Source organism: Gekko japonicus, unplaced genomic scaffold (genome assembly GCF_001447785.1).
Source record: "Gekko japonicus isolate JY-2015 unplaced genomic scaffold, Gekko_japonicus_V1.1 scaffold1607, whole genome shotgun sequence".
Classification (NCBI taxonomy): Eukaryota; Metazoa; Chordata; class Lepidosauria; order Squamata; family Gekkonidae; genus Gekko; species Gekko japonicus.
The window spans coordinates 33965-49066 of NW_015161445.1; the positions used below are offsets into that span (position 1 = coordinate 33965).

General features: G+C 44.0%; 1 protein-coding gene across 1 annotated transcript in view; it reads left to right on the forward strand.

The window, feature by feature from the left end:
* Positions 1–276: 276 nt before the first annotated feature.
* The window catches only part of LOC107125614 (short transient receptor potential channel 6), a 132410-nt gene continuing 117584 nt past the window's right edge, over positions 277–15102 (forward strand). Inside the window, exon 1 of the mRNA XM_015429046.1 lies at positions 277–410. Coding sequence (XP_015284532.1) covers positions 277–410 — 134 coding nt within the window. The remainder of the gene's footprint in view (positions 411–15102) is intronic.

Consider the following 15102-nt stretch of genomic DNA (forward strand, 5'->3'; position numbering starts at 1 on the left):
CGGGGGAAGGCGCTGCTCGGTCTTCGGGGCGCCCTGCGCTCCCTCGCCTCGAAATGGGGACGCCGATCCGTTAGGCAGAGCCGCCGCCCGAACGCCAGCTAGCTTCGCCCCATCTCCGAAACGGGAGCGAGAGATTTCGCGCCTCTCGCCTGTTCTGCGTCAGGTTTTTTTTTCCCTTTTCTTTTTGGCGGGGGAAAAACAATCATCCCCTCGTCCCTTCCTGAAGGCGCAGCCTGGATTGCCCGAAGAGCCCAAGGCGAGGGGAAGCAAAGCACCATGAGCCAAAGCCAGCCTCGGAAAAACGGCTCGCCGGGCAGCGGGGCCAGGAGGAACGACAGCCAGGACTATCTCCTCATGGACTCGGAGCCGTGCGAGGAGAACTGCATGGCGCCCTACGCGTACTACCCCGCGTGAGTGGCTTCCCGCCGCCAGGGGGGAAAGGGGATGGGGCAGAAAGGCGGAGGGGAGGGGAATGGATGGGGCGGGAGGGAAGCGTCCACGCGCGCCGGGCAAGAAAAGGAGCTGCAACTTGCGCTGGAGAAGGAGGCGCGCGCTGTGTGGAAAGGGTGCCCGCGCTGGGCCACATCGGCCAGGGGGCAGAGTTGGGGTGGGGTGGGGTGGGCGTCCTCCCTCCCTTTCCCCCCTTACCCAGCCCTCGAGCCCCAGCCCGGCGCCGTCAACAGGCAGAAGTTCAAGAAGTGGAGCGGCTGAACCCACGAAGGAGCTGAACCTGTTGCGTCGCTCCTCGTCTTGCGCGCCCGGCCGAAGCGGGGAGTTTGCGCGCCGGAGGGTGGCGAAGTGGGGCAGGGCGGCTGAGAAGGGGGTCGAGGAAGGAGCCTCAGTCTCTGCAAAAACAGTGGCTTCCAAAGCAGGGGAATACAAGATCAAGCTGAGCGCGGCGCAAAACTCATCATCTAGATGGGTGCGAGGGCTCGTAGGTAGCTTTTGTAGAAGGTTAAGGGGCGTTTCTGCCCTTTATATAGTTTCTCCTCGCTAATTGAGTATGGTGTGGGGGAAATAAGTTAGCCGCTTTGTGTCTAGCCAGAGAGAAGAGTCTATTTCATTGTCATTCTTGAGGAGATGTGCAAATGCTCCCCCTAAGCTGTGGAGTCTTGTGAGGAAAAATCCTACTTTGTGAGCTGCTGGCATTAAAGTTGTGAGCCAGCTGTTTGACTTCTGCATACATGAGTTTGCTCTGGAGCCATCCTTCCTGAGCTAATACAAAAAAAACCTGTGAGCTAGCTCAGCTTAGAGGGCACACTGGTGGCGTGCATGGTTGTCCATCCCATATTATCCTTACAGCACCCATGTGACGGGCTAAAGTGCCCCTGAGATTTAGGAGGTGGATGGCTTTTGTCCAGATCTGTAGGGATAGGAGCATGTGGGGTTTGTGGTGAGGGAAGGGACAGTGGAGATAATACTTGTGGAGTGTAGGTTGTCAGCTTGCAGCACAGGTGCCACTGGCATTTATGGCACACCTCAACAGGGAAGTCAGGAGGAGGATCTGTATGCTTGGCTACAGCACACCAACACAGGTGCCACTGGCATTTATAGCACACCTCAACAGGGAAGTCAGGAGGATCTGTATGCTTGGCTACAGCACAAGAATAGGGATCTGTCCTTCTGGCTGCCTCACAGGTAGAGACCAAATCACACCACAGGTAATGGGAGATTACACACATACTGCATAGTATGTGCTAGAGTTGCCATACTTTGGTTATGACTTGTGGCACAATTGCCATAAATCCTGGCTACCGCTGGAGTAGCCTTCTGTCCAATTTTGGCTGTGCGCAATATCAAGGGTTTCTTTCTGTGTACTAGCATATGGGTATTAGTAGGGAGAAAAGGCTAAAGTAGAGAGGGAACCTCTGTAAAACATATATGAGGACTGCAAGTGTGAATAGGTGGAAGAGGTGGTATCTTTCTAATGGAACCGGATGTGTGTGGTAGACATATGGGACTGAGAAGAGCACATGTGTTGGTAGAGCAGAGTGAGGGTGATAGTGGTGGATTATATCAGTGGTTATAATAAGAGGAGATTGGTGAGCAAGTTGCACTTTGTACACTGTATAGTGCAGATTTATTATTGATTCTCGCTGTGTTAGTCTGTTGCAGAGAAAATAAGTAGGAGTCTTGGTGGCACCTTAAGGACTAACAAAATTTTATTCCGGAATTTGGACTAGAGCCCTCTTCTTCAGATGCGTTAAGTAGATCCTGGAATATAATTTTCTTAGTTATTAAGGTGCTGCAAGGCTTCTGATTACTAACTTTAAACATCCCAACTGAGCCATTGGAGGTTTAAAAGAATACAAAGAAATAAAAGCAACAGTGTTTTCACCAGATGGTTAAAATACTGGTAAACAAGTGTGAATGGCCTTATATTGTCAGACCACTAGTCCGTCTACCTCCATAGTATCTTTTTTGGCTGCCTGCAACTCCAGGATTACAGAAGACGGGTCTTTCTTGCACGTGGCTCTTGGAATGGAACTTGGGACCTTTGCTATGGAAGGCACGCGTTCTGCCTCTGAGCTGTAATCTCTCCCCCATAGGGAAAGCTAGATACAAGAGAGAGGATTTCTAGTACGTGATATGAAAAGCCTCTACCTGACACCCTGGAGAGCAGTACTGACCTTAATGGACAAATGGTCTGATTCCAGTGTAAAATAGCTTAATGGGTTACATGTTCACTACTGCAACATTCTCACTCTAAAGTCCGTAGCAGAAAAAGGAGTCTTTCCTAATATGTGCAGTTCTATAACTGGTGCTGGCAGGGATTGAATCTGGGGGACTTCTGCAGGCAAAACATACACTCTCCTACAGACCTTACAGTACGGATTTTTTCAGGCATTGGCAAATACATCTTTACATGGAATTTGACTCAAAAGCATAGCACGAATGGAAGCTTTTTGTGTATATGCAGTTCAAAGTGTATGTAAACCTGGCTAGAAGTCGTCTCAAGAACCAACTAATTTGTTGATTGGAGCAAAGCCTTTTAAAGGTACCACACAGCAAATGGATAAGATCGGCAGCTGCCAGTTCTTGTGCATTCTCCATGGTGGCTCCCATCTTGTGCAGTGGCATGCCTGTATACCTTGCCTTAGATAGTTTGTTCTTCTTATTGTTCTCTAATTCTGTAGTCCTAGTGCAGTTGCATTGTTCATTTGCTGCTGTATGATTGATTGCACAGTTTATATCCTGTAATCTGGCCCTGAGTCTCAGCAAGAAAGGTGGACTACAAATAAATGAACAGTTTTTTAGTTACAGCTTTACAGAACAAGGGTAGATTCTGCCTAAAATCCAATGTATGAAAGACAGAGAATTGTAAAAGGTATGGGTGCAAAATTTTATTTTATTCTATGACGTTGTTTATAGTCTGGCTTTCTCTCTTGGACTCCAGAAGGATTACACAGAGTTAGTCAATACAGTCGACAGGGTGGGACATTCAGTGAACAATGCAGTGGGAGTTAGGACTGTAGAACCAACCAGCAGTGTAAAAGCAGAACTGAAGCAGAGCATTAGTATTAGTATGACACGTTAAATTAAGCAAAAATTACATAGTGGGATTCTACTTTCAGCAAGCTACAGACAGTGGTACAGACCACAGTCTCTATTAAATTATCCAAGTAACTTTGTGAAATATTTAGTGCAGTGTGACTCTGGTGTCTGTGTACAAAAGACTTCTTGAATAATTTAATATTGCATAGGTGGGAGCCTTCTTGACCTTCTCAGGCAGATCACTGCATAAGGTGGGGGTCACAACAGAGAAGAGTGTCATGGGTCAGCCAGGGCTCATGGATAGTGAGAACTCCTCAGAAGAAGAGCAGTCTGGTGTAGCCAGTCTTGAGTTAACAAACAGAAGCTGGCCAGCAGGGAAATCAACAACAGGTTTCTCAGGATTCACAGCCATCAGCTGGTGCAGAGCCACCAACACCCTCTAGTCCTGATTTAGCAGGTGAAAGTCAGCTGGCTGTTCCCAGCCCTCCACTGTTGCCTACATAAAGCGCCACAGATGGAGGCTGCGAACAGAGCTACAGGCAAGGAGGCAAAGTGCATGTCTCCTGTTGCCTGTTAATAGCAAAGAGGAGTTGTTGCAGGGTTGTTTCCAAGCAGCTGGTTGTAAGCATGTTCCTTAGGCCTGTGGCTATAACAACCTCCTGTGAGAAGCTGTTAGTTGTGGAAGCAATGTGTTACAATAGATGCTTAAACCACTGACTCTGCCTTGCCTGTTTTCTGGAACTCTGACCCTTGGACTGAATTACTCTGCCTTGCTTGACTCCTGGACCCCTGACCTTTGGACTGAAAGACATTGGCTGACTTGTGGTTCCATGACCTTGGACTGAACCTCACTGCCTTGCTTGACTCCCAATACTCTGAGCCTGCAAGTCAGTACAAAGGCACGTGTGCAGGCAGTTGTTGATTTTGCCTGAATGCAGGTTGGTACCTGCCAAGGAAGAAGGAAACAAGACATGCCCTCTTCCAAGTGTCAGAGGTAGGAATTATTGCACAATGCTCATTTATTAAATAATAGGTATGTAGATTTTTAAAAATTTTTTTAGGATTTGTGGGAGAAGAGTAAGCCATGAGCATGGATTCGCATCAGTGTTATTGTGGGTGCACAATTTCCCCACCGCTCCCCTTCTGCGGCATCCTGTTATGCCCCCTCCCGCTGTCTTGTTGCTGGAGCAAGAAAAGATTTGGGTAGCGCATATCGAGTTTTTGCAAGTGAAGGGAAAGTCATGGTCCATGGGTGTGGGGACTCATACCTTCAGAAACACTTGCATGGTGTGGTGGTTAAGAGTGGTGGACTCTAATCTGGAGAGCCAGGTTTGATTCCCCACTCTTCCACATGAAGTCTGCTGGGTGATCTTGGGCCGGTCATGGTTCCCTCAGAACTCTCTTAGCCCCACCTGCCTCACAAGGTGCCTGTTGTGGGGAGGGGAAGGGAAGATTGTAAGCCACTTTGAAACTCCTTAAGGTAGAGAAAAGTGGGGTATAAAAACCTACTCTTCTCCTTATCTATGGTGTTGGAGGGAATAGGAACATGGTGTGGTGGAAAAGAGAGTTGTACTGCTTCTGGTACACAGTGCCTGAGTGGGTAGTAGTATCAGGAATCACATCCAGTTGTGTCTGTTGAGTGTGGGAGGAGCAGGTGTTTGGCAGCTGGACTCCACCTGTATTTAGTAGCAGCAGTTATTTCATTTTGGCAGTTTTCCACAGCACATTCCCTCACCCTAATGTGAACAGAATAAGATGCAGATGGGTTTTTCATTGACTGCCCACCCTCAGCACCACTTGGTTAACTGGAAATGTTCTGAGCACTCTCAAAGGATTTGAGAGTCAGTGTGGTGTTGTGGTTAAGAGCAGCGACTCTAATCTGAAGAACTGGGGTTGTTTCCCCCGCTTTCCCACATGAAGCCTGCTGAGTGATGTTGAGCTGGTCACGGTTTTCTCAGAAGTCTCTCAGCTCACTGTGGGTAGAAGAAGGTGCTCATTGTGGGTAGAGGAAGGGAAAGGCCATTGTAAGCGACTTTGAGACTCCTTAAGGCAGAGAAAAGTGGAGTATAAAACCTACTCTTCTTCTTTCAAAGATGGATAAAACTCAGCCTGGGCTAAAGTCTGTTGAGATTAAGCAACCATAGACTGGATGGCAAATGCAAAGTCCCTTGGAAACATTGACATGAAGTTTAGAATACAGGTTGCTAATTTTCATACGAAGTAAGCACCATGTCAGGTCCCCAGCTAGACACTCCCCACACACACTATTGGCAATGAAATGCTTTATTGAAGATATGCTGCTGTAGGTACAAAACTTTTGTTAGGACTGAAGGAAAATGCGGTAACTTGCAAGTTATAGGTAAAAGCATACAATTCCTCACAACCATACGTCACACCTACCCCCTAGCGTTACTATGGCAACACAGACAGATATATGGTGCCCTATCTATTCTAGCCAGGCACAAAGGTTTCTCCGAGGTCAGTCCCATGTGAACCAACTCTTGGGGTTAGAGATGTGAAGGCCCAGAAAAAACCCGGAAAAATTTTAAAAAAAACCCGTTTTTTTCCTGAAGCCTTTTTTGTTTTTCCCCGAAAAATTGGAAAAATTGAAAAAAGAAAAGAAAAGAAATTGATTATGAAACGTTTTATTTTAATATGATGAATAAAATATAAGACAAGGTGTTCAAATATTTTCCAAATCATTTCTAAAATATATAATGGTATCAGATTGATCTAATTTCTGTGCACTGAGGACAAGCACGTCCTAGGTTACAAACTGAACTCTCCAATGCAAGAACAAGATGCATTTCTTCCTTTAGGAGGTGCTATTGTCAGAAGAAAATAAAAAGGTTTCAGTTTTGTTTTTGCACATGTGGGTGGGTATTCTGTTTGTAATAATTGTTTGGATACACTATATTTTTAATATGCTAGTTGTGATCATTTCATGCCAAGTAAAAATGTCCATAGTCATATTTTATGTTCCTAAAGTAACAGAATGACTTTCAATCTAGAAAATACGTTTTTTTCAATTTTTCCATTTTTTCAATTTTTCTGAAAATTTCGTTTTTTTTCCGGAAAAAAACCGGGTTTTTTTCCGAGCTTCAAAATTTCCGGAAATTTTACATCTCTACCCAGAAAGGATGTGCAGAGAGCAGCAGGCAGGGTTGCTGATTCCAGGTTTGGAAATCCCTGGCGATTTGAGGGTGGAGCCTGGGGAGGGGAGGGGCCTCAGCAGGGCACAACGCCTCGGAGTCCGCCCTCCAAAGCAGCCATTTCTCCAGGGGAGCTGAGGTGATGCACATTGGAGCCAAAAATCCTAACTATAAATACACGTTGATGGGGTCCGAACTGGCAGAGACTGAACAAGAGAGAGATCTTGGAGTTCTGGTAGATGACTCACTGAAAATGTCGAGACAGTGTGTGACTGCAATAAAGAAGGCCAGTGCTACGCTGGGGATTATTAGGAAGGGTATTGAAAACAGATCAGCCAATATCATAATGCCCCTATATAAATCAATGGTGAGACCTCATTTGGAATACTGTGTGCAGTTCTGGTCGCCACACTTTAAAAAGGATATTATAGTTTGGAAAAAGTGCAGAAAAGGGCAACTCGAATGATAAAAGGGTTGGAACACTTTCCCTATGAGGAAAGGTTAAAGCGCTTAGGGCTCTTTAGCTTGGAGAAAAGACGACTAAGGGGTGACATGATAAAATCCTGATTTAGCAGGTGAAAGTCAGCTGGCTGTTCCCAGCCCTCCACTGTTGCCTACATAAAGCGCCACAGATGGAGGCTGCGAACAGAGCTACAGGCAAGGAGGCAAAGTGCATGTCTCCTGTTGCCTGTTAATAGCAAAGAGGAGTTGTTGCAGGGTTGTTTCCAAGCAGCTGGTTGTAAGCATGTTCCTTAGGCCTGTGGCTATAACAACCTCCTGTGAGAAGCTGTTAGTTGTGGAAGCAATGTGTTACAATAGATGCTTAAACCACTGACTCTGCCTTGCCTGTTTTCTGGAACTCTGACCCTTGGACTGAATTACTCTGCCTTGCTTGACTCCTGGACCCCTGACCTTTGGACTGAACGGCTTTGGCTGACTTGTGGTTCCGTGACCTTGGACTGAACCTCACTGCCTTGCTTGACTCCCAATACTCTGAGCCTGCAAGTCAGTACAAAGGCACGTGTGCAGGCAGTTGTTGATTTTGCCTGAATGCAGGTTGGTAGGTACCTGCCAAGGAAGAAGGAAACAAGACATGCCCTCTTCCAAGTGTCAGAGGTAGGAATTATTGCACAATGCTAATTTATTAAATAATAGGTATGTAGATTTTAAAAAAAATTAGGTGAAATTTTAGGATTTGTGGGAGAAGAGTAAGCCATGAGCATGGATTCGCATCAGTGTTATTGTGGGTGCACAGTTTCCCCACCGCTCCCCTTCTGTGGCATCCTGTTATGCCCCCTCCCGCTGTCTTGTTGCTGAAGCAAGAAAAGATTTGGGTAGCGCATATCGAGTTTTTGCAAGTGGAGGGAAAGTCATGGTCCATGGGTGTGGGGACTCATACCTTCGGAAACACTTGCATGGTGTAGTGGTTAAGAGTGGTGGACTCTAATCTGGAGAGCCAGGTTTGATTCCCCACTTTCCCACATGAAGCCTGCTGAGTGATGTTGAGCTGGTCACGGTTTTCTCAGAACTCTCTCAGCTCACTTTGGGTAGAAGAAGGTGCTCATTGTGGGCAGAGGAAGGGAAAGGCCATTGTAAGCCACTTTGAGACTCCTTAAGGCAGAGAAAAGTGGAGTATAAAACCTACTCTTCTTCTTTCAAAGATGGATAAAACTCAGCCTGGGCTAAAGTCTGTTGAGATTAAGCAACCATAGACTGGATGGCAAATGCAAAGTCCCTTGGAAACATTGACATGAAGTTTAGAATACAGGTTGCTAATTTTCATACGAAGTAGGCACCATGTCAGGTCCCCAGCTAGACACTCCCCACACACACTATTGGCAATGAAATGCTTTATTGAAGATATGCTGCTGTAGGTACAAAACTTTTGTTAGAACTGAAGGAAAATGCGGTAACTTGCAAGTTATAGGTAAAAGCATACAATTCCTCAAAACCATATGTCACACTTACCCCCTAGCATTACTATGGCAACACAGACAGATATATGGTGCCCTATGTATTCTAGCCAGGCACAAAGGTTTCTCCGAGGTCAGTCCCATGTGAACCAACTCTTGGGGTTAGAGATGTGAAGGCCCAGAAAAAACCCGGAAAAATTTTAAAAAAAACCCGTTTTTTTCCTGAAGCCTTTTTTGTTTTTTTCCGAAAAATTGAAAAAAGAAAAGAAAAGAAATTGATTATGGAACGTTTTATTTTAACATGATGAATAAAATATTTTAAGACAAGGTGTTCAAATATTTTCCAAATCATTTCTAAATATATATATATATGGTATCAGATTGATCTAATTTCTGTGCACTGAGGACAAGCACGTCCTAGGTTACAAACTGAACTCTCCAATGCAAGAACAAGATGCATTTCTTCCTTTAGGAGGTGCTATTGTCAGAAGAAAATAAAAAGGTTTCAGTTTTGTTTTTGCACATGTGGGTGGGTATTCTGTTTGTAATAATTGTTTGGATACACTATATTTTTAATATGCTAGTTGTGATCATTTCATGCCAAGTAAAAATGTCCATAGTCATATTTTATGTTCCTAAAGTAACAGAATGACTTTCAATCTAGAAAATACGTTTTTTTCAATTTTTCCAAAAATTTCCGTTTCCCCCGAAAAAAAACTGGAAAAAACCCGGGTTTTTTTCCGAGCTTCAAAATTTCTGGAAATTTTACATCTCTACTTGGGGCACACTTGGGAAATGGTTATGGCTACTAACCCCATGCACTCTGATAACACCCCCCCCCTCATGAATTCTACATGGCAAGTGAAGGGAAAGGGAAAGGGAAACTGAAGGAAACGAAAGTTAAAACAGGTAAGACAGGCTGCAGCCTGAGCTTGACACACCACAGCCTCCAGTGCTGTCCCCCCCCCCATCCACCGCCAAACTAACTCCACTCAGGGTTAGCCAGAATGTGACAGAATTGGATTATAACAAGGACCAGTTTTTACCTGGCAGTCCTAAGCAAAGCTACACCTCTCTAAGCCCGTGTACCTCTGTTTAGGATTGCACTGTTAGTTCATTAAGTCTAAGAGCCCCTGTAAATGTTGTCCTTTTGAAATCATTAGTACTAATATGAAGAACTTCAGCCTAATTTGGTGTGTGCTGTATGCCTATTGGGCTCCCTATATGATATCAGTAAGTACCCAACCCACACAGAAATTATATAGTAAAATCAAGGATAGGGATGTTTGAAACAGTTTCCGTGTTGTAATGTGATGGAGTTAAAGTCATTCCCCCCAACAGAAAAATGAAAGAAAGAAGTGGTTATATGATGCAACCTGACAAGGATCTGAAATATTTTCTTTGATGGCTTTAAGAGGTTATACATCCTACCTCACTAATACTTTTCCTTTGTGTTTTAAATACTTAATGTGAGTCATTTTGTTATCCATCTCCTTGATTTATACCACTTGAAGTTGTCAGGTTATATTGACGCAGCTAGGCACAGAAGTGAAATGCTGGTAGGAGTTAACAAGCTGTAGGGAAGGAATTAAAGTGATGAGGTTCGGTGGCCATAAAGACTATATACTAAGTCTGCCTTAGTATTAAAACAAGCTCCTTTAATAACTTTGGGGAAAGATACGATTAAGCAAGTGAAGTATTTTGGAGGTTACGATATCATCCTAAACAGAATTACACCCTTCTGTTGAAGTCATTGGGCCTAGAAGGGTATAACTCTGTTTAGGATTACTGTGTTTGATTTAAAGCCTTCAGATGAAAAGCAGACAATCTTCCCACCCACTCTAACTTCTGTGCAATAATTTGCATTTTGGGGGTAAAGGGGACTCAAAAGGAGAATCTGGAGAAGAGCCAGAACCAGAAAGGGAACTGAGGTTGAGTGATAGCCCAGTCTTGTGCAGGCATGTTTGGAAATCACTGAGTAAGCATGAATGTGAATAAGACTGCAGCCCTAGCCAATGCCACATAGAGCAGGGGTGTCGAACTCATTTGTCATGAGGGCCAGATATGACATAAATGAGACCTTGTTGGGTCAGGCTATATGTGTCATAAAATGTAATGCCAGGTAGCAGAGATATAAACTTTATAAAGGACACAAAGGTGTTTTTTTTAACTTAAAATAAAAACATGCTTAAAGCATTAGCACTCTTGCAATATTTTCTTTATTTAACAGTGTCTGATAACTGACACCCCTTGCTCTGAATTATTGCATTAAAATGTCTGTGCTGTTGCAATCTTGAATATGCTGTTCAGGTGTGTATCTGTAAACTGCAAACCTATGATGATGCATCAGCAGCAGAACTGGAAGAAGAAGCAGAAGACAGCCAGTTCTACTGTGGGCCTGATAGAAGCCCTCCAGGGGCCTGATCCGGCCCCTGGGCCACATATTTGACACCCCTGACATAGAGCATGGCTATATGAAATAATTTACCATGTGTGTCTTTTTAATTTTTGTTTTGTTTTGTGGTGCACATGTAGCTTTGTGAGAAATTCCCACCACACCCCCTGGCTGTGTAATGCATGGAATTTTACCATTTTAATCTATACCCATATTTTTGATTAGTTATGGACGCCTAGTAAAAACTGCCCCACTGTGAAAGAGGCCACTACAGAAGACTAGCTTCGTATAAGATAGCATGCTGGTAGAATTAAAATTACAGGCAGGAACCGTATGATTGGTCTTCTTTAGCAGCCATCCATTGAGTCCGTGGCAGAGATTTGTCTTGTCTTGAATTTAGGTCTTCTAGATCCAAATCATACTCTCTAGCCACTGGATCACTTTGGTTTATGTTATTGTGGATTCCATTGATAGTTGTAAGTCTATTGGATGTTTGCAGCAGAAGAATGTTCTGTGTTTGTTTTTAGAAAGCCTTTGCAATAAAAGTTGGAATGAGAAACAGTGGGAGATAAAATGAGTAATTTATGTTGCTTTTTGAGAGTGTTGACAAGGGCTAAATTAGATGTGACCGGAAGATCAGTAACTTAGACCTCCTGCAGTCTTTTTCTTTTAAAGGAATGACAGTGGAATGTTAAGCAGAGTTAAACCCTTATAAGATCATTGACGTCTAGGCTTAGAAGGATGCAACTCTGCATCGGATTCTCCCAGATTTGAGTCTGCACACTTAACCACTATACCAAAATGGCTCTCTTATAAGATCATTGACGTCTAGGCTTAGAAGGATGCAACTCTGCATCGGATTGCACCATAAGTAGACGTATGGGGAGGACGATTCACATCAGGACTGTGATGCCAAATTTGGCCCCCTGTTCTCCTCTATGTTCCTTTCCTTTCCTTACAGTTGTGAGATACATCTAGTTTAACACTTAGTGCCTTCCACTTTGTTTGACTTTTGGCATGTGTGCAAACATTTGGGGTAATTTGATGCTGCTTGTTGTAGCGCCATTTTCCTTCTCTCTTTTTTTGCCCTCATAAACCTTGGCCTCATTTCCCCAGAATGCTATCAGTATACTATTAGCCACCTGTGGCCACAATCTGTGGATATCTAAATCAAATGCATAATTATAGGTTGGGGGAGACTTGTCTTGGCAGTAGTATGTGCCAAAAGGATATAGGGGTCTTAGTAGACCATACGCTGAACATGAGTCAGCAGTGTGATGTGGTTGCTTAAAAGGCAAATGTGATTTTGGGCTGTATCAACAGAAGTATAGTGTCCAGATCATGTGAAGTGATGGTACCACTTTACTCTGCTCTGGTTAGACCTCATCTAGAATATTGTGTTCAGTTTTGGGCACCAAAATGTCACTTTGGGGTCAGGAAGCAATTTTTCTCTGGGCTGGTTTGGCCAGGGATCCTGGAGGGTTTTTTTTTTGCCATCTTCTGGGTGTGGAACAGCAGTCACTACAAGTGTGGAGGGGGAGGTATTTGTGAATTTCCTGCCTTGTGCATGGGGTTGGACTAGATGACCCTGGAGGGTCCCTTCCTACTCTGATTGTATGATTCTATGACCTTAGACTGGTTGCACACTCTCAGCCTGATCTACTTCACAGGGCTGTTGTAAGGATAAATTGAAGGACGGGAGAACAGCGTAAGCCACTTTGGGTCCCCATTGAGGAGAAAGGTGGGATATAAATGAAATAAATAAAGGTTTGGGGAACGATGGCAGTGGTGCTGCAGCTAATGATATGGCATCATGGATATTCACAAATGGAGCCATGAGAGTTCAGCCACAGACGATCAGATTAAATGGCAATGTGGAGAGATCTGCATCTGAGGAGGGGGAGAGCAAACAAGAAAAAAAGGAAGCGGTAGCTAGGGAACCAAGAGGACATCAAACAGTAATAAAATGACATAAATGCATGAGTATCCCCCCCCCCTCCGTAATCAGTTCAGCTGCAATATTGCAAAACAAATACTGAAATTAGAGAACCTTTGGTGTAGCTCTGATATCACTGTTAATATTCACACTCTCCTCTCAGACAGCACACCTCTCGATGCAGCTTTTTGGTAATAGTGCAGTCCTAAGTGGAGTTACAGTCTTGTAAGTCTGCTAAAGTCAGCGGGCATACAAGTTTGTAGCTCTTTTTAGGATTGCTGGGGAGGTCCTGATAAAGTCTCATTTAGAGTGGAGTTTATAATTTCTGAAACTGGAACATTGGCCCTGGTCACGCTAGCGGAAAAAGCCACGGCAGAAGTGTGGCTTTTTAGAGCCGCAGCAAATTGAAGTGCAGCATCAGGATCAGACAGATCCCCGAGCCGCGCCGCATTTGCTCCCTGGCACGATCACATGCCCGAGGGGGAAGCAATGGGACGAAGGGCGAGGCGAGGCAGGTGCGCAGTTGTGTGCATGTGCAGTGTAGCAGGGTCTCGCATACCATGGGATATGGGCGCATCGCCAGTCACATGGCCGCCCATGCTGCACGTTTCCCAGTAAGTAGTAGTATTTTGCAGGTATCTTTTAAATCTGCGTTTTCAGTCGGTAGTGACAGGGTGGGTGAGGGTGCGCGACGCTTGTCAGATGTTGCCGTCTGATTGCGCCGGTTTAATCCGCCCTCAACCCGTCCATTTCGCGGGGCAAATCCTCCCGTGTGACCAGGGTCATTAACTCTAGAAGTGTCTACCAGAACCCTGCTCTGTTTGGTTATTAAAAAAAATATAGAGGAGTTTCCTGTTTAGGAATACATTTGGAGGTGCTTCATTGATTGGTTTATGCAGCTGCTGGACGCCTTGTTGATTATTTTGCTGTTGATTTTATTTTGCTGTTGATTTTGTTTTTTATAATGGCCATCCCAGTTGATATGAATATTCACACGTCAGCAATTAAATGTTTTTCACATAGATATTACCATTTAGCATTTATTCAACAAAAGTAGGCATTAGGAACTTTCAAAAAGATCTTGACCTCAGCCTGGGAGTAAATTCCACTGAATAAAATTGGGCTTACTTCTGAGTAGAACTGCTTTGGCTTGCTCCTGTAGTCTCTCGTTAGGGGTACTCAGTCAAGACAATCTAATAGTAAACATGGGTCTGAATTTTAGGGCCTCCAAGGTAGTGAACATTAAAACATTTGCACAATTCAAAACATTGAAAATTATAAAATTATTCAATAAAAACACATAAACAACACCAGAACCAGGCAGGAGGGCCAATAATTGTTACTGGGGCTGTGCCAAACATAACAAAGAAGTCTTCATCAATAGAACGAGACAGACAAATCACCCTGGGGAAGGAATTCCAAAGTTTTGTTGCCATGACTAAGAAAGGCCTTTCTTGGGCCTTTCTGCCATCTAGCCTCAGATGGCAGAGGCAACTAAAGCAGGACCTCCAAAGATGACTGGAGCAAACGGTTAGGTTCATATGGGAGAAGGCGATCTCCAGCCATACAGGGCTTTAAAAGTCAATATTAGCACCTTGAATTTAATATCCTTGTATCAATTTTGCCTTTTCCTTGGAAAAATGAACCTATAAATCTCAATTTTGGCACCATTTTCCGCTCTCTCATGATAAATTTTTCATTGTCTGGTCCCTCACCTCACACTAAATTTTTCATATAAAAATGCATGAATTTTTCAGTGTTGTTAGTGTACCAGTGACATATGAATTATATATAATTGACATGGCCATCGGATGGCATAAATGAATTAAATGAATAATCAAGGACAGTGACAAAATGTAGTGGTCCAAAAGTAATGACAACAATTGCATGTGGAGTCAAAAAATAAATTCTCCTTACTTATGTGTGGGTTAAGACCAGTATCAAGTGAAATTCTAAGAGGCACAGCAACAACAAGGGAAATGAACAAAGAAAACATATAATCTCAGGGGTGGACTAGAGATTGATAGCCTTAAACACAGCTAGGTCAAAAAGTTAGAGAAGGACAAGCTGTCATAGCAATGACGTCAGTTGTCTGAACAAAGCTGTTCCAAATTCATAAAGAGTAAGCCATAGCAGGAAGGAAGGTGAAAAGGTAGAAGGTTATAGTCAGTGAGATGCCCACCACAGCACAGCTGTTGGTTGTAGTGGCAG